Source organism: Rhinichthys klamathensis, unplaced genomic scaffold (assembly GCF_029890125.1).
Source record: "Rhinichthys klamathensis goyatoka isolate OS25496 unplaced genomic scaffold, OSU_Roscu_1.1 h1tg000390l_1, whole genome shotgun sequence".
Lineage (NCBI taxonomy): Eukaryota > Metazoa > Chordata > Actinopteri > Cypriniformes > Leuciscidae > Rhinichthys > Rhinichthys klamathensis.
Window position 1 is genome coordinate 14211 of NW_026606893.1, and position 19740 is coordinate 33950.

General features: G+C 37.3%; 1 protein-coding gene across 3 annotated transcripts in view; it reads right to left on the reverse strand.

Moving 5' to 3' along the window:
- Positions 1-1321: 1321 nt before the first annotated feature.
- The window catches only part of srgap2 (SLIT-ROBO Rho GTPase activating protein 2), a 101439-nt gene continuing 83020 nt past the window's right edge, over positions 1322-19740 (reverse strand). For 2 of the 3 annotated variants that reach the window (XM_056234124.1, XM_056234125.1), the window contains 14 exons: positions 18674-18871; positions 17024-17108; positions 14557-14584; positions 14042-14072; positions 13021-13081; positions 11870-11947; positions 11633-11767; positions 11399-11504; positions 8985-9209; positions 5592-5671; positions 5140-5347; positions 4832-4978; positions 3153-3471; positions 1322-2193 (listed from right to left, as the gene is read on the reverse strand). In XM_056234124.1, coding sequence (XP_056090099.1) covers positions 1717-2193; positions 3153-3471; positions 4832-4978; positions 5140-5347; positions 5592-5671; positions 8985-9209; positions 11399-11504; positions 11633-11767; positions 11870-11947; positions 13021-13081; positions 14042-14072; positions 14557-14584; positions 17024-17108; positions 18674-18871 — 2178 coding nt within the window. In that variant the 3' untranslated portion in view covers positions 1322-1716. The remainder of the gene's footprint in view (positions 2194-3152; positions 3472-4831; positions 4979-5139; positions 5348-5591; positions 5672-8984; positions 9210-11398; positions 11505-11632; positions 11768-11869; positions 11948-13020; positions 13082-14041; positions 14073-14556; positions 14585-17023; positions 17109-18673; positions 18872-19740) is intronic. The other variant, XM_056234126.1, reaches the window with a different exon arrangement.

Below are 19740 nucleotides of genomic sequence, written 5' to 3' on the forward strand. Positions count from 1 at the left end.
ATTGATTTCAAATTTACTCAATGAAAGACAACATTTTGTGTGTAAACAGAGGCCTCGGCCAACAGCATACTATTAACATTACACATTTAACACACATCATGAATTACCTGCTGTCATTTGCATGTAAAAGTCCCACCCACAAAACAACTCCAATAAGACAGTTTCCAGTTGCCTTTTTGAGGTATCAGGAACACACACAGAACACTTCCAATCATTTACACATGAACAAATGTCACCACCTGTGATGTTTTCAGAACACGACAGCACATTCAGAAAATAATGCGTTAGAAAAAGGCTCGTCCTCAAAAAAGAAAAGGGGAAAAATGCCTCGGTCATAAACATCTTGATCTGTCCATAGATATTTTCCAGGAGTCACGGTCAGCCATGCAAGACTGTTCAAGGCTCATAATGCTTCAAAGTGAAGCAAGCTACTTTCGCCAACCACCACAACTCATTTTCTCGAATAATAAGGCCTCGCTTAGGAAAATACAGACTTGTCCGATCCATTCGAAGGCATAATCAGGCTGTGTGAGGGACATTTAGCTATTTGGACAGGCAGATTGTCAGACCCTTTTGCACATTTTATCCTTTCTGAGTCTGAAAAACTGAGGAAAGCGAGCCATGTTTTTACATGTGTGTCCCTTTAGTCAGTTTGAAGTCTTTCCCTTTTTGCATCGTAAATCCATAAAACTCTACAAAACTGCTGTTAGGCTGCTAAGATTCTGAATATACATATACTGTACGTAAACACACATACTAATACATAGATACCATGATACAGACCCAGAGGTGATTAACAAACTATAGGGAAAATTAAATAAAATTATTTTTCTTTTATCTGTTTTTGTTTTTTTTATACACAGGTGATGAAGAAATAATGTGCTTGCATGACATTCCTCATTTTTAGACACTTTTTTTTTCCAGTTATAATCATAATTATTAAACTTATACAAAACAACACCCTCTTTTAATGTGCCCACTGATAGATATAATATTACAATAAAATGAAATGTTAGACTGTTATAATAATTTCAGAAGTGCTTTTGACCGGTATGGAAATGGAAGCCGTGTCCGTTCGCCATGCAAATATCTTCTGAATCCTCATGCAAAGATGTTCCTTCACCTTTGTCATGTTTAGGTGCACGTCTATGGTTGGATTCGCTAAAAGAGAAGCAGAAACTGTGCCAATGTGGATTATATGGTGATAAATGCACTGTAACTAGTGATAATTGTATAACAGATTTGTAGAATCTGTTGAAAAAGACGAGTTATGTTGGAGGTGTCATGTGACAAGGATTTTTTTGTTCGATTCCCTGCGATGCTGTGCCGTCTGTAACCTGCTTCAAGTTGCGCCAGCACCCGAGTTTGAGAGGAAAAAAGTCTATCCATTGCTTGTTTGTCCTCAAAGTCTGACCCCTTTCCCATAAAATCAGTCTATACAGGCAGAAAAACTCCAAACCACTCATTTGGGATTAGAAAAGAGGGATTGCTGATGTCCATGTCTCAATCCAAACTAAAACAGTGCTGTAAAATCACTCCAATAGTTTATTAATTCCACACACACACACACTCATGCTCACTCACGCAAGCTTCCAATATCAGTTTGAGTCCGTTAAGTTGTCCGCAGTTTTCTGTTAAGATCCAAAACAAAAAGTCTGTATCAGAGGGTGCTCTTGGAATTACTAAGAAACAGATTGGAATAGAGGCTGTAAAGCCTCAGACCGGACAGGACTTGTCGGTGGGTGGCGGAGGGGGTGGTGGTGGTGGTGGTGTTGGTGGTATGGTGGTGGTCGGGGATCCCATCGCTGGACTGCCCCCAGCCGAACTGCTTTTTGGGAACACAACAGGCTTGGGTTTGGTGGCTGGGGGTCTGTTATCTCTGAAGCTGGAGCCGGAAGCAGACAGACCTGTGGTAGACATTGACGAAAGAGGGCTCTTGGGACCGGCGCTCTTGCCGGGCCGGAAGGTGGAGGGCATGTCGCTTGCCGAACTGGCGCTGCGCTGCAGAGGATGCTGGGAGGAGTCGGCCTCGCGGAGCAGGCGGGAATGAAGCGGGCTGGAGGGTTCAGACGCCCCGCCGCTTTTTAGCTGCTCTAGAGTGTCCAGCACAACATCAGGAGCGTGTTTGACACTGCTCTGCCGCTCCAGCTCCCGCAGCTCACTTAGAGCCGTGTTCATAGTGGCCTCAATGTCCTGGGGGGAAAAGACAAAGAGAGAAGAGAAGTAAAAGAAGACAAATACAAATTTTATATACAGTATGTGATTATTTTATATATTTGTAACAAACAACACTTCTTATGCTGTTCTTCTTATTTTATTATTATTTTTAAATGTAAAATGTATTTAAATATATTATTATTTTTACATTTTAAAATAAATATATATAATTTTAAATGTTATGTATTTTAATTCATTTAATTTATTGTAATGTAATGTAACATAATTTAATTTAATAAAAGACTTGAATTCACACACAACATGTTTGCGGTCTCATATATAAAACCAAAATTGAAACAACCTTCAAAAAAGGTCATGCATAACTTTAAATAAATGTATCTCTTATGAAGGCTTAGTTAACTGGTTAATATAAAATTTTGTTCGCAAACAAAATATTATCTACAAAAATATTACAATTGAAAAAAAGGTACTGACCAACTAACTTGAAGTCTATTTTATGAAATGGTTTTTGACGTTTTTATTTTGGACCTTGTATGGTAACCACAGTTTGATGGTGTTTAGTGCCATTTTTGTAGTACTCCACTCCTTTTCAAATAAACAACATTTGTAGCTTTAGTTTCAGCCAAGGTCAGTCCGTTCTGATATCTGTTGTACAGGCAGTACAACAACAAAGGATGACTTGACCGCAGGAATTCCAACCACAGTTGGGTATCGATCCTGGACCTCTATCCAGCCGTGAAATTACAGCTCAAAGAAAGATAAATGGGACGCTTTAATACACAGACACTCTGTCTGGAGAGCTCAGCACTTTTCACGGAGAGGAAAATGGACTTTCAGTTTACCTGCGTGACATTTTTATTCAGTGTAAGTTTGAATGAAAGCTGACAGGGTTTGAATGTTGCTGAATTGAAATAATACGTTTGAATGAATCATGTGCAGCAGTGAAGAACTGAATGATTCTGGTCTTGTTGTACCTGTGAGCTGTGCTCCACCTGAGCGATGACCTCCGGGTCCAGTGGTCTGTGGTTGCTGAAACTCTTGGATCGTCCTGCAGGCGTAGACTTTCGGAGCTGAGGACCTTCCACCTTAGTCTTCAGAGATGAGTGGCGAGTGATGGAGTTCAGGACGCTGTGAGCGCTGACTGGTCGCTTGTCTGTCCCCTCCTTGGCCAGTCCACCTGCAGGCATGGAGGAGGTCTTTAACCCCCCTGCGGCTCCAGATGAGCCCTCACCAAGCCCCTCCACTGTCCGGATTGTTCTCCGGATGCTGGTTGATTCTGGACGTTTCCTCAACCTGAGGTGGATAAAGTGTAGGCAAAATGTCAATATTATGAAAAGAATTTATTTGAATGATATGAGAAGAATTTAATTGCAATTAAGACATTTTAAGAGACTAAATATTAAATTATTTAAAATTTTTTTAATACATATTACAAAATATTGTAAATATGTCTTATATCCTTTTTTAATATATTTAATTAATATTTCTCACCATTATTTATATATATATATATATATATATATATATATATATATATATAAGTGCTGTCAAACGATTAAAAAAAATCACTAAATAAATCACAGATTTTTCTGTAATTAATCGTGATTAATCGCACCTAACATTAAAGTTTTTAATATATTTTTATATTGTAATAATTTCACATTTAATCTCCAGATTCATGTAGAAACAACATACAGACAGTTGCCTATATTTTGTTTAATGGCATCTTTTTTTGAAAGAAGGTCAGTATTCACAGATACAATACTGTCTCTATTAAATAGATTTTTTTCTAAATTTTATCCATTAATTATAGCCATTCAGCATCAAAGTATAATTGAAAGCTATATATTTATTAGGCTTTAAAAAAAATTACAACTTTTAATTTAAGCGAACTTCACATTTACCTATGCCTTTCAATATATCAGGGCTCAATTTTTTCAGACCAGTTCAGATTTTTACTTGCCCTGTCAAAATGCACAAAAAGTTATTAATGTTTTTGTTTTTGACCCATGTGACCTTGTAAACAGTGCTTTTAAGATTTCCAGGTAGGTCTAACAGGTAGTTAATATACAGAAACTGAATAAAGTTAACAACCCCTCCAAAGTCTTCACTGCATAAATTATAAATTAAATATAGATTAATCCTTATTAAAGCTACAAAAGTTATTCAGTCAAGAGCATTGAGTGATTTTCTCTTTTTCTTTTGTTCTTTGATTATCCTTAATGACATCATTTTCACACATCCCATTTTCTCACAACACTTTATGGTCCATTAAGACTTATTTTAAACTCATTTAAGACTTAAAATACTTGACAAAACGGGCATTTTGGCATAATTTTGTGCGATTTTGTCTGTTCAAGTGCTGTCTAAAGTGGCTTTCTGTGCACACGAGTCATGTGTGTCACAGACAGGAGATTCACAGATCCGCGCCAACACTGCGTTCTCTTTTGTGTCTTATCACGCTTTAATGGTTTAAAAGCATTTGCATGAATAAGAGATTGATCATTTAATGTAATGCTAGCCAAATGCTGCGTTGATTGCGCTAAATATTTGTAAAACGTTTTAATTTTTTCTTTACGCGTTGATTTTGACAGCTCCTAATATATATAAAATAAATGTTTTCATTTTAGTTTCACCATTTTTATCAACTTACTTGTTGAGGTTAGCTAGGTATATATCAGCCACATGGCCTCCAATGGGTGAACTGGCACTGGCTCTGGAGGACACCTTCTCTTCCACAGAATCATGGGATGCCTCTAGGTCAGCTTTGGGACTTCCTCTGCCTGCATATCCATCCGGCCTATTACACGAAATCACAGACACCTCTAGAATTAACACACTATAGGTGGTCTTACTATTAGTTAAGATCATAGATGAGTAACTTCTACTAGCTCACTAACTCATTAGAAAAGCAGTTCTGACCAATATCATTAGTTAAAATCAATAAACCGGACAGCTTACATGTCCTGCACTACTATGTACTGGTGTGGAATGAGTCCCTCTGCGCCGTTGTGGCGACCCTCCCACCAGTCCTCAGATGCACGGTGGTACAGCAGCAAAGACGCCCCCTTCTTAAAGGAAAGCTCGCGGTTGGTGCGTCCAGTGTAGTCGAAACGTGCGATGGCCTCGATGGGGTCAGACTCTGAAACGTTCAAGGACCCTGACTTTACTATTTAGAGACATGAGAGACAGAGAAAGACGGGAAGGGGAGAGAGCGAGAGGGAAGAGAGAGCATGGGAAGGTTATTGCATGGGAAGCCAGGCAGGTTAGAGCACACTCATCAAAACGGCTTTGGAGCTGCAGAGTGGGAGCACAGACAGAGGAGTGTGACATAGGAGCAGACTTTTGGTGCAGTGTCTTTTGGAAGATTTTGTGTGCATGTTAGTATGGTCTTCTATAGCGTCTAGGCTCACCATCATCGCTGTTGTGGATTTCAGAGGTGGTGTCAGGTGCGGGTTCATCCACTAGGGGGGGCTCAATGTGTGGACTATCACTGTAGGATTGACAGCAAGAAAGATGAATCAGTGGAAACCTCCATTACAGACTTCAGAGCATTAGAAATGACAACAACACAAACGTTTTTACATTCAATTTACATTCAATACATACTCGCATATACACTAACAAATTAAAAGTTTGGTGACACCTGACTAAATTTATGTTTCTCACAGACCTTGTGATGCACAGGCTTCTGCTTAAATGCTTGAAATTAAGATAAATATAAATTGTGTGAAGGTGTGAATTTCCATTTTAAGTGAAATCATTTAGCAAATAAATAAAAGATAAATAAACAAAAGTTCAAAAGTTTAAATGTTTTTGAAAGACATCTCTTATGCTCACCAAGGCTGCATTTATTTGACCAAAAGAGACATGTTTTACTATTATCATCAATGTTGAAAACAGTTGTGCTGCTTAATATTTTGTTTTATTTAAAATAGAAACATTTTGTAACATTATAAGTGCCTTTACTCTTACTTTTGATCGATTTAATGCATCTTTGCTGAATAAAAGTATTTCTTTAAAAAAAACATTGACTCCAAACTTTTGAACAATTGTATAAATAAATAAATATTAAAAAATGCACCAAAATACCACGTTTTGCCACCAACAACACAAGAATGTGTGTGTGTTTTTTTTTTAAGAAGCTGATAAGCTTGTTTATAATATTAATATTTGTATAATACTATTAATATGCATGGTTATAGGTTTAGTTGCATTTTATTATTTTAATTTCACATGCAAATAATGACCCAATCATGACCCCTTATTGGGTCACAATCCACCAGTTTTGTGTAAATTTTTTACTGCATAATTCCCATATATTTCATAGTTTTGACAACTTATTACAAAATGAGGAAAATAGTAATAATCTAATGAGTAGGTGTTCTCAAACGTTTCAATTCTTGTAATTTTTAATACTGGACTGGGAGGGAAAGAGCAGAAGCACGAAAAATATTCCCGAAATGAATGTGGATATTTCTGAGAACCAGTTATGCCTTTAGGTCTCTCTACGTCTCTCTCTTCATTCCTGAAACAGTGTGTTCATGCTTCTTTGAAGCAAAACAGGAAGCAGAACACAGATACGAGGATCAAAGCTGGACCTTCCTGTGGCCTCTTGACTCCAAACTGAACCGGCCCTCACTCAACTCCTGTGGGGAATCTAATGAGACCAGAATACACTGTACTAACGCACAGGAAAATGGCTCGTTTCCAAGGTCATGCAGGCTTCAATGCTGATAACAGCTCTGTTATGCCATTCACAGGCCAAGAAACCCTCTAATATCCTACTATTAATTTAGTATAAAACCCATTGAGCACTCAAGCAAAAACACTGACTAATTTACTGTCATCACTGAACCAATAAAAGCTGCTCTCTCGTATCATGCGTTGGAGGAAATTCAAGCTCTGTAGAGTGAAAGTGCAGTACTCCACCCAGCTGGAATATATCTCACTAAGACCATCCCGCTTTATTACATACAGTTGGCAAGCATGAAGTCTTGGCTAATGAAAAGCTTAGTTTCATTAGAGAGCAGCTTTAGACAGAAGGAACTTAAGGGTAATGACTGTATAATGCTAATCTTTGCCTGGTGTGTGTAGGGTGACATTGTCAGGCAGGTTTGGCAAAGCACACGTCCATCAGTGTTTCAGTGAATCTTTAAAATGACAGATTGTTCTCACTGAGCAGTCAGTTGGTGAAGAAGACCCTGTGATCCTCCTGTCACTCCATCTGAGAGAGTGCGTGTAAGCTTTGATCTGGGCTCTTAAGGTAAAATGATCCTCGTGGCTTCTTCACCCATGAGCAGATGAGTTTGTGTTCAGGGAGGTCAAAAGCTGCTCTGATTCTTAATGTCTTCCCCAGAGACACTGCATGTCTCATTCTGCTCTCAGCATCAATCTCAGAAAAATTTTTGACAATTATTTTTTACTTTTGCATGTGTAAGGACAGTGATGATCACGGTGCGAAAGACAAGTGAATTTCTCTGTCAAAAACTTAATTTTTTCGTCAAACAGTTTCAGGACAATTCTTGCCTAATATAATATATATATATATATATATATATATATATATATATATATATATATTTGATACATAATTAAATATATGCGTCTGTGCTGAATTTTATGTTTCACAATACAGAAATGAGAATTTGGGAGGAAAATGTCCTCAATTTTCATGAAAATAATATCACTTTGTGTATTAAAATAGCCTTCATTTTCTTTATGTGAAATATTGATTTTTCTTCTAATTTTGGGGTGTAATATGAGCTGGACATTTCTTTCTGATATTCACCCAAAAGTTTAGTTAAATAATGCACCCTGACTGTCAAAATAAAGCAAATGTTTGCTTTTTTACATTACACTGAAATTTTTTTTTCACATGAATGGTGAATCTCAAATTCAGATGTAAGGCTACACAGATGTAGATGAAGTTAAAATACAGAATGAACAGTAATTCATATCAGGTCAGGAACTGAGTTTGCAATGTGTTAACTACAGTATGTTGTCAACGTGTCTCGACTTCACGTGACTTAAAGCCTCAGGAAACTGAAACGAGACTCTGACTAAACCCTGAGCTAAAAACACATCATCTCACCAGCTCAAAGTCTTAATTACACCGCCCATGCAATCCAAACAATCCCATGCATGAGAACCACATGAAAGGAGCCACGTCTTTATGCCTGCATCTCACAAACAAACCTGATTTGGATATGTTGCTTTCTTCTCACGGTGACACAGAAATCTGAAGTCATTTCCTCTTTGACATCCAAAACAGTTATTAAAAAGCTACAGGAGGCATTTCATTAGCGCTTGGCCTTGAGCAGAGAGGATAACCTCATTTTTTATTTAAAATCAGACTTTTCATGATGATGCTTTATAAGTCTGGCTGCCTTCCACAGTTCTGGTTGCCTTCATTGTGACATCTTTTGGGAGTCTAGGTGGTGTGCTGACATTTCTGGGGGTCAGAAATCTATCTGTGTCTTCAACCATTGAACTGACAGCTTAAATGAGCAGAAAATATGTAGGATGTAAACTTTAAAACGTGACTGGCTCCCTGTAGGGCTCTGTTGGTCTTTATAATGTCTCTTTATCTTTATAATGCCCAATCCATCATTTCAGACCTGTCCTGCATTAAATCAAGTGCGTCTGACCAACTCATTTCTGGTTTTGCGGTTCGGCTGAGCAGCTGCTCCAATAAAACATGGGGCCAAAATTCACTGCCAATGAATTTTGCCAAGTAATGTGCTTCATTTTCATCCTTTTTTCTTCTTTGTAACCGAATTCACTCACACTGATTTTAGACTCACCAGTATTCCTCAGTGGCTCCTCCACGGTCATAAATGGGCCCCTCCAGCTCACGAGGCCCTGGAAAGATCCTCTCGTGATGGATAATAATGGTTTTGATGAGCTCGTTTACATGTGCCTGGCAGGAGACTTGGTCATGGCCCTCGGGCACAGACATGAGTGTGGGGCCGAAGCAGATAGCCAGGTTGTAGGGGTCCATCATGTTGTCGTCACTATACTGGGACAGACTAATTAAAAGAGAGAGAAACATAAAAAGGAATTAACCAAAATATAGGAATGTTAATTGTTAATTAAAACTTTACTTGAATTTTGAGTTCATATTTTAATAACAACAACAACATAAAAAATAAAACAACAAAAATATTTTATATCCTTTTTAGTAAGTGTTTTTGTTTGTTTTTATTTAATGAATATTTATTTTAGTAAAAAATATATAAATAATAATTAGCTTTCCATTCCTAGGGGTTTGTGAACCCCAGTTTGGGAAACCCTGACTTAACGTATATCACTATTTTGCTAAGAAAAGCCTGTATTTTTGCAATTATTTTTGCTGATGCTGTGTCAAGTTTCAAAGTAATTTTCAAACTTTAAAAAATACAATCTTGTTATGTCGGTGTTTTTAATTAACCTAAAATTACGTTAGATGAGGGATACTGCACAAAACTACTTGCATTGTTCCAAAGGTTAGAAAATGTCATAATAATTAAGCCCTAAAAATAAATAAATGGATTGAATAAAATTGAGAATAGATACATGAAATGCATTTCTTTAATTACAATTGAATAATTAAAAAAAAAAATACAATTAAGATTTGATGGTTTGAAGTATACCAAATATCAAAACCTTTAAACAAAATACTAGTCATACTATCCAGAAACATGTTAAACTGATCCCTGATTATATGACCATTCTCATGGAGAGACCGGCTCCTGCTGGACTAATGTGAAAAACAGACTGAGTTCCAGATGAGACTCCATCTACACTTCCTTACGACAGCTCATTTATCATGAGCCTAAGCCAGCTTCCTCCCATTTATGTGTGTCTGTGAGACTGCTCTGAATTGTAACACTCTTTTAATTGTCCCCCTTCTAACTTAATAGGATGCCCATTTAATAACTGAAAACTCAGATGTGTCCACAAAGTGGGGAAAGGTATCCTTATTTGTATGTGTGTTTGGGGCGAGGGGGGTTGGGATAAAAGCAGTAGGGTCACATAAACATCCACATGGAGAGGCTCCAAGCCAAATTTATGAGCACTGTCCTTTCCAGACAGTTACAACTGCACAAGCGTCTCCAATTACCCTGCCTTGTCCTGCAAACATCTATACCATCCCTCTTGATGTGTATTTGTGAGTGTATACCATGCAAACCTTTGGACGATGCACATAATTTGGCTGTAACGCAGGCCAGAGCGCATTAGAGAGAGCAGCAGTTCTTTAGAGACCTCTTCTGGCACCTCCATTGACTTTTATAGTGGAGGAAAGATCTATCGGCCGTAGCGCAAACAGAGAAGCCATTCACTGAGGGCTACAGACATCCAGCATGGGAGCACTAATGGGGGCTTGATGGCGACACCATGCCTCAACAAACATTCGCTTACCCCTTCTGGCTGTGATACGAGGGCTGGAAAGGGTTCAGATGCTTTAAGAAAATCAGACACGCCTGCGTGCATAACAGCGGTCTGGAGTAGAAGCTAAGATCGTGTTGTGGTCTGGAGGGTCTTTCAAAAGGACCACAGGGTGGAAAAGAGTGTAAGAATGAGAGGCAGAGATATGGAGGGACGGTTCCAAGAGGCTTGAGTGCTGTAGCCCTCAGCTGAGGTTGGGTATGGGCCAATTTTCTCTTTTTGGCAAGAGAATATTTACATTTGTAGTAAAAGGGTCTAGTAAAATGGTAAGTTTAGATTGCATATAAGCTCTTTGTACGTTGAAGTAAACTTAGCTGTAATAAATCACTGGAAAAGGGTACTGGTTTAAAGGAAACATTCCCCAAAATAATTCTGTCATCATTTACTCACCCTCATGTTCTTCCAAACCGTTAATTTTCTATTTATTCTTTTAATCACTGAAAAGCTCATATCTTCAGGGATGCAAACTAATCAGGGGCATGCCCCCTAGAAAGAAACTGAAAATGTGGATTTACAGTTGATTTTAGCATGAGGATAAATGGAAAAATGTACTCTTGACTCTCTCTATATATATATATTCAGCATTCATTTTCATTATATGGAAAAGAGCATCTGGGCTGTAAGAAAGTTTGTTTTCCTGGCTGTCAGAAAGTCATGCGGGGTTGAAAGGACATGAGTGGGAGTTAATGATTGTTATAGCCCTTGTCTTGAGTTGAAATCACAGACAACCCAAAGAACAAAAAGACTTTAGGGGAAACATGCAGAAAGAGCTTTGATCTGTGGAACTCACTGGTTGAGGAAAGCGAACAGGTATCTCATGATAAGCAGGGTGTTGCTGGGTATTGACAGCAGGACTTTGTGGATGTGGACAGCTCTGTCCTGGAGGTTCTCCATGGCTGGAAAAAACAACATGAACAAGACATGAGTTCATTTAGGACAAAAGCTCCTCCATTGTCTAATCTGGTAAGCCTGGTCTGCGGTACGCACGTGTACTGTGGGTGTAGGAAATAAAGCGGACACTCACAGACACAGGACATTAGGTCATGGAAGACTTCCTTAGGAAAGAGGGCGTTATCCAGGCCTCTGAAGTAGAGCTTTAACACTCCAGCGATGGAGTCCATATCGTGATCATTCTGTTCCCCAGCCAACGGATCCTCACCTGAGACACAATGATGGAGAAGACAGTGACCCATTAATAATGCAAGTTTGATTTGAAATAGACAAACGAAGCCTCAGCATGTGACAGTCCGGATAGACTCACCTCTTTCAAAGGCGTTCTTAATGTCATTGACTTCCACCTGGGAGCCAGACACCCTGAATATCCCCTCGTGATGGAGACCTGTACAGACACAGACATGACGTTATGGACACAGAATAGACAGGAAGTCCTGTGTTGGTTTACTCAACCTGACGTGTTTGTTCTTCATAGTAGACACTGATATAATCTTAAAATTGAAGCTGACCCTACAGCACAATGGCAAGAAAAAAAAAAGTATTGAGTTGAGAGTTTGCAGTCTGAATTGAACTTTATTGGATAAAAAAATTAAATAATAATAATAATAATAATATATAGTAATTAGTAATTTTAATTAGAAAAAGTAATTAGTAATTATAAATTATTACAAATCAATGATTATTATAAATCATTTCTATTGTGTTTTAAACTAATAAACACATCATGACAAAAGTAGCCCAATTCACAAACTAATGACTCTTATAAGCCAGTTTTTTTTAATTAATCACTTTAAGAGACATAAGTTATTGTTCATGATTAATTACTGCTGAATAAGTCAACATGGTTACTGAAGTATCTGACTAATTTGTGTATATGACAACTTAAAGACACACATTACAAAAAGACAGGGTTACCACAACATTTGACCAATGAGTATCCATGAGATTTTCCAGTCATTCAAAGATTTTTTTTTTTAAATACCATTTTATAAAATCAGAAGTAATTTCTAACCAGTTAAATATTTTAAGCAGACCATAACCAGAAACATTTATATTCACTAGAGACTTTTCCATGGATTTATTCACTTCAATTACTTTTCCAGGTCTGCAAATCAGTTTTAAAATTCCCTTGATATTTCCATGACATTGGGAACCCTGGTAATAAATGGTATAAGATTTATTTATTTTTTCAAAATATGTTAAAAAATAGCATTATCTTGTTTAGTTTTAATTAGGGCGAAATAACAATGAATCCTCTGATGCTAAAAAAAGAGGGGGAAAAATGGATAGTGCTAAAGGAATGGAAGAGGTATATACTGATAATAAAATTAAGCGGAACAGAACACTTTGTTTATTTCATCAGTTAAAGTCCAGAGAGCGACACAGCAATAGTGCTTTTGGCAAGAAAAGGAAAGAGAGAGAGAGAGAGAGAGAGAGAGAGAGAGAGAGCAAGCTCACCGTGTCGACTGATGAAGCGAATACAACTCTCCACCATCAGGGGAATGATTTGGCTGGACTCCTAAGAGAAGGAAAGAAAGAAAAATAGAAAGTAAAATATGAAGGAGAAAATATGCAGGTCTGTTCAGATGATTCTGGGGGAAGGGTGGACCTTTCTGAACAAGGGTCTCTGTTCCTCGGCACGGGACTCAAATAATAATAAATATTTGCAAAAGGAGGCAAGCATCAAACAGAATTTAGAAGGGATGAAAAAGCAGCACAGTTTGAGCCATGGGGGAATGGGGCAACGGTTGCTAGGAGACAGCTTCTCGCCACAGCTTCCTTTTGTTTATTTGGGTGAACAGGAAACGGCTAAGCGAAGCGGAATTTGGGCCACGTCTGACCTGAACTACTCCTCGGAGATCACGCTCAAATACATGCTTACATGAATATAAAGCATTTCAAAGCTTTTTTGTATTAATTTTTACCTATAAATCTTATGTTTCTCAAATCATTTGACTTCTAAACACAGAATATTGCTCTTATATCATTATCCTTCACTAGAGGGCGACATGGACATTAGGTTGGTCAAATGAGGGGATGCAGTGGGTCCTTTTGTTCGTTCACTCATACTGTAAGGTGGTAAACTCCTGTAGGGTTTAGGTGGTAGGACCTGTATGCTAAATTTATCATACTGGCCCGGTTTACAAATTTATCCCACTGCCATGTGCACAATGATTGCTGGGAGGCACAGGCATTTTACTGTTATATTACTTATCTTAAAGACATGCATTAAACAAAATATACACATTTACAGCAAAATATCACATGGAAGTGTATATAATATAATTATACAGATACACATCTAAGTAAGTAGGGTTAGGAATGTTTTGTCTCGCACAGTATATGCATTTCAATAACAATAATTATTATTAATTAATTATTTTTTTTAAATATGAATTTTTGTGGATAAATCCAGCATTGTTTGAATAAGAATCGCAATGTCAGTTAATCAATTCTACCAGCCAGTGATGATAAATACCTGTTTCCGCAGAGTGGAGTTCCTCCGTCCGCTGATGGACACGAGAAAGCAGAAGAGAGAGAGAGAGAGAGAAAGAGAAGCACTGTCATTATGATGGATCATTTTCCCTCAAACTGCTCTAATTTTCCTCTGCATTCACTTCATAACCTGCCGGTGGCCATTAGACCAGTAGAAATGACCCTCCTGAGAAAGATCCTATTTTAATCCACTGGATTTAAACAAACACACACACAGTACTAACTTTCATTAGTATTTGTTGTGAAAGCGCTTGTTTTGTGTCTCTTCTGTGAACTCTTGTTTAAAGGTCCGTTCCCATTTCCGTACTCAATTATAACTGGAGAGTAAATCACCTTCCCCTGGCCTCAATAAATAAATCAGCAGATGTGAATAAAAGATGATTATGTCTAGACAAGATATTCATCTATAAATGGCCTTGAAACATCTGCATGTGTGCTAAATTATTTATTGTGTGTAAATGGTTTTCGTCTTGTTTGTGGGTTTCCCACAGCACTCACCTGGCGAGGCAGTAGTCGGTCTTCTGACCTGAAGGTAGAGATACAAGAAGAAAAAAAGGAAAAGAGAGAGGGAAACCGTTAGAAGGAGTCTGAATGTGTGAGGCAGAGGCCACAGCTGGAAATGGTTTCCTATGGGAATAAAAAACTCGTCCCACTTCTTGTCTGTGCTGTAACAGTGGAGCTTCCTGTGGGATATGACCCTATATCCACATATTCCCCTCCAAACACATTCAGCGACTTCGCAGCGTGCTATTTTCCACATGTAGTTTGACTCAGCAAATGACAAACGTGCAACAGACATCAATGAGCTAATCGTCTAAACCACTTTGTTTTCCTCAATCTGTGCTAGAACATTCTGTCAGATCACTGAGTAACAGCTGGGGATGCACACACTGTACCCGCACCATTTCACACCGAAGGCCGGATTTACTGAGGCATTTTCAGTGGAAAAAAATGAGTAAGACAGCCTGTGAATAACTAAGATGTTTTAAAATTAAACAACAAATTCAATATACAATTACATCACTTGAAATCTCCCAGTGGAGGAAGATCCTGGTGCTCTGAAGAAAAAGTGAGTGGTGTTTGTCAATGCAGAACTCGTTGCTATAATGTCGATTATCAGTAATGATTAACACCGGTATTGTATATTTAATTATACATGCTATTTTCTACAAAATGTTACATTTAGTTTAAATTTGCATCTAATGCTTATTAAAAAACACAAAATAATTTAATAAATCTTAAAATGATTTTTTTTTTCTTATTGTACATTATATTAGCATATTAGGATGATCTCTGAAGGATCATGTGACACTGAAGACTGGAGTAATGGCTGCTGAAAATAGAAAACGGTTATTTTAAATTGTAATAAAATTGTTTCACTATATTATGATTTTTCTGTATTTAAAAAAAAAAACTTACTGACCCCAACCTTTTGTCCAGTAGTGCTATTATCAGGCCAAAATGTTAATATCAGCACTGGCATTATTATAACTGTGCAAGTTCCAATTGGGGGAGAAAGTTAATATGTACAAAATTATTACTTCATATCAAAAATTTTAAATCATCTTTCTGACTGCACTAGTCTCAGATGGCGCTGGTTATTCCTCTATAGAGTAATCAACACCATTACTCTTCTCATCATGCATAATTATTGCTTCGTTATCATCTGTGCCATCAGTCTGATTCTCTCAGTTTCATTTCCTGTTCACTGGCTGTCCTAACTGACAGTTCTGTTCAGTCTGGAGGAATGAACGTGGGAGGTACATCAGAGTGAAAAACACTCCAGGAAATCCCCGCTGTGCTCTTCTCTCTTCAGATTTATTTTCTCTGTCTTGTGGCATGGCACATGACCTTTGACCTCCACCATCAAGGCCTGCCAATACCCTCTCTGCCTGACACTGCAACATCCCACACGTGCATTACCCTATCCAACCCTTAAAAAAAAATTAATAATAATTTGATTTGTCGAGAAATGTTAGAACAGTGCTACGGTATTAGTCCAAGAGCCCATCATTCACTCATTAATTCAAAAACGTACTCATTCAGGAACGAAACGCAGAGAGTGTCTTTATGACTGAGTCAGTTGAATCATTCACTCAACTGATTTATTCAAAAACACTGCTTTACTCCGGTATAAAAAAGTGACTAGGTATGTTTACATGCACTAATTTTTATCCAATCCAATTTCAGATTCTGAAAGTTATTTTTATATGACCCCTAAACCTTTCAATATGATTCACATATTCACATATGATTTACAGTCGCTGCATTCAGAACCACAGTGATAATCCCACCGAAGCTACATAGAGTATAATTGTTGTTTTTTCCTTGATGACGTATCTAAAAAGATAAATGACATGTGTGACGCGTCAGAAGACCTATTTTAGCACGTAAAAAAACGTATGTTGAGATATGCATTGCGGCACTGCGCATATGCCCAAGGTATTTTTGAATCGGACTAAGAAAATAGTTGGATTCAGGCATTTACATGCTTGTTTTTTTTTTTTTTACAGGTCTACACCATCCAATCCAATTGAAAATTCAATCTCAGTCGGATCGATTGAGGTGTTTACATGAAATATTTTCAGTCTGATTGAGTCATCAACCTGATTACTAACTGATTATTTGATTGCATGTAAACATAGCTACTGTCTTTATGAATGAGTCACACTGAATCATTTTCACAACCAGTTTATTCAAAATACTGATTTATTAAGGAAGAAAACAACACTACTATGTGTTGCTTTGAGAAGTACAATGGATGATTCTGCTTTGACTTCATTTTGAACTATTTTAACAGCAAAAAGCAACTTACTGTCTAAAATGCAAGTTACTCAATATTAATGTTTTGCTTATTGAACTGCTGTATAAAAGCAATATTACACCCACACGATTTTATGACTAGTTTTTTTCCAATTGAGTCCCCAAAAACACATGCACACATCACTCAATAAAGATTACTCACTTTCTCCCAGAGTCTTTTGGATCAGTTCATGTTTAGCCTGTAGTTTGGTGATGAGGTTCCTGCCCTCCAGAAACTCCTTCAGTTTCTGAAACAGAAAATTTAAAACATTTAAACTCGAGCACAACTGCAAGATCATCTCAACACTTATGAACAAACACTGTTGAGAAATTTCATTTGGATAGCTATTAAGTGAGCAGTACAATCAATCATCATTCCTTTTCTCAACTTTCTGGCAAAGGATCCTTCCTCCACCCATTTCAATTTGCTGTGCAGTGTTGAGACTATACATCTTGTTGGCGTAAACATTAATTTCATATCCACTGGAGCACAGGGAGACACTGGATCTATGTGCTCTAATAGCTTATGGCTATTTGGGGGCGAGAACCCTGACCTGATGGAAACCTGACAGCGGAGAGACAGATAGAGGGTTCAGGAGACTGATGGAGAGAAACCTGAACTGCAGAGCGAATGGGTGGGTGGACAGATGCTTACAATTTCATCCATCATATATCACAGCCATACCAGCATAACACTCATGCAGACGCAGGAAGGATAGCCAAGACATGGAGCCATGCACTAGTGCTTTTGGCAGAGAAAGAGAAAAACTGAATGTACATAGGGAATTAAAGAGAAAGAGGAGAAACGGAGATGTATAGAGGAGGAAAACATAAGGTTATGACCTGATGAAGGGGATGTGCTAAAACAGCCTGTACAACATCAAGTGACAAAAACAAACCTCTGCTTGCTAATCGTGTGCCTTCGTTGATCATGTTGATAATATTCATTGATTGTCATATTAGACCAGAGTGAATGGAAAATAATATTCTCACTGTCCTTTTGTTCAGAATTTTTCAAAGCAGGTTTATTTCAGAAAAAAAAAACATTTATGTAAAGACATCATTTTTGTTCAGTTATATACTGTATACACACACAGTTTGATTGAAAAAATATAATAAAATAAATAATATATAATATTATAAAACCCCAAAAATAAAATCTAGAATATAAAATAAAATAATATATAATTTAAGATTTTTGTATTAAATGTTTTATTTTGGGGGTTTTGAATTAGATGTTTGAAACTATCATTCAAAAACCACTAGAGAAAACAAGAATTAATTTAGTATTTTATTTTATTTTTAATCTTAAAATCTCATAGTTACTGAGACACATTCATGTTGACAACGAGTTACCACAGTCTTCCCTATAAACTCGCCCCAAGGTGTTTTTTTGTGGCTCCCAGGGCATTGTTATGTGACTGAAACAGCGTTCTGGGTATTTTGTCAAATCTGTCTAAAGAACAAATACCTCTGTAATGTTATTTGTTGAGAATTTCAATGCAACATTGTTTCAGTGGTCTACAAACAAGGACAGATCAATGAAGAGCAGTCAACTGCAGCAGTCTCCTCTAATTGCTGTCTTCTTAATCAAAGGCTTCTTAAAAGACTCTGATAGAGAAGAGAGGACATTAAGCTGTATCTCAAACATTCAATTTCTTATCTCTCCTCTCATGACCCTTCCTTTCCCATTTCTCTTTATGTCCTTCCATGCTCCCAGCAACAGATTTCCCACCGTCCAATCCACCATACCCTTTCTTCAACCATGTGACCTCATATTTAACTGGTTTCTCTCCCTCTCCATCTCATTTACCGTGAAGTAGAACTGTTCTGTCTCCTGCTGGTTGGCTCGTCTCTTGGCTAGGCTGGGTTTGCTCATGAAAGACTCAGACACAGTGGACTTGACTGACTCCATTGAGTTACTGTGGTGAAAACAGTCAGTCACATCAAAGTCCTCAATGGTCACCATGTCCTGGATGGTCTGTAGAGTGGCCTCCATCGTCTTCTTCACCTATTTCAAACAGAATATGTGAGCGAAACAGCAATTTCTCCTGCTGTAATCAAGACATTTCATTTCCTACACAATAGTGCACTGCATTAAATCATTTTTGATTGGTATTTTTGTTTTGTTTTTCATTAAAAATATCTAAAAATCCTTTAAACAAGAAATATGTACTTCAGGAGTAAAATTTCATAAGATATTGAGACGTTTTACCCCACTGGCTAATTGTTTTTTGTATTATTTATGAGCATAAACCTCACTACATTTTGGCAGATTAATATTTTAAAACAAAGAAATTTGAAATAAGACTAATAAACTTAAACAAAATAATACAATTTTAAGTAAATTTGTTGTAAATTTGTTTTTAATGTATAATGTATAAATATTTTAATGGAAGACAATTCCAAAATGTTGATTAAGTAAAATGATTTTTTCCAGTGTGAGAGAAACTAACGTTCGGTGTTTAGTTTCTTAAATATCACAAAAGTCTGTGTACAAGATACATTTGTTTTTTTTTGTTTTTTTTAATTAACAGAGCTTGGAGAAAGTTACATGCTTTATCGAAACACTAACATGAACCCAATAACAACGTTACGCTACCTCCCAAGCAAGCCCATTTAAAACGCATTAAAGTGACTTATGTGGAGGTCCAGACAGAATCAGCAGACTTCCTTTACATTTTCAGTTGATGGATTTCAACATACATGTTTAATGATAATGTTAAACAGAGCAACACTCCTATTGGTAGACTTATGAATGTAGCGCCAAGGTCATGGGTTTGAAAGTGAGGTAAAAGTGTCTGCCAAATGTATTGATTTAAATATTTCAACTGTATAGAAATCTGTGGAATAAAGAGTAAAGATGTGTAGATGCGTACA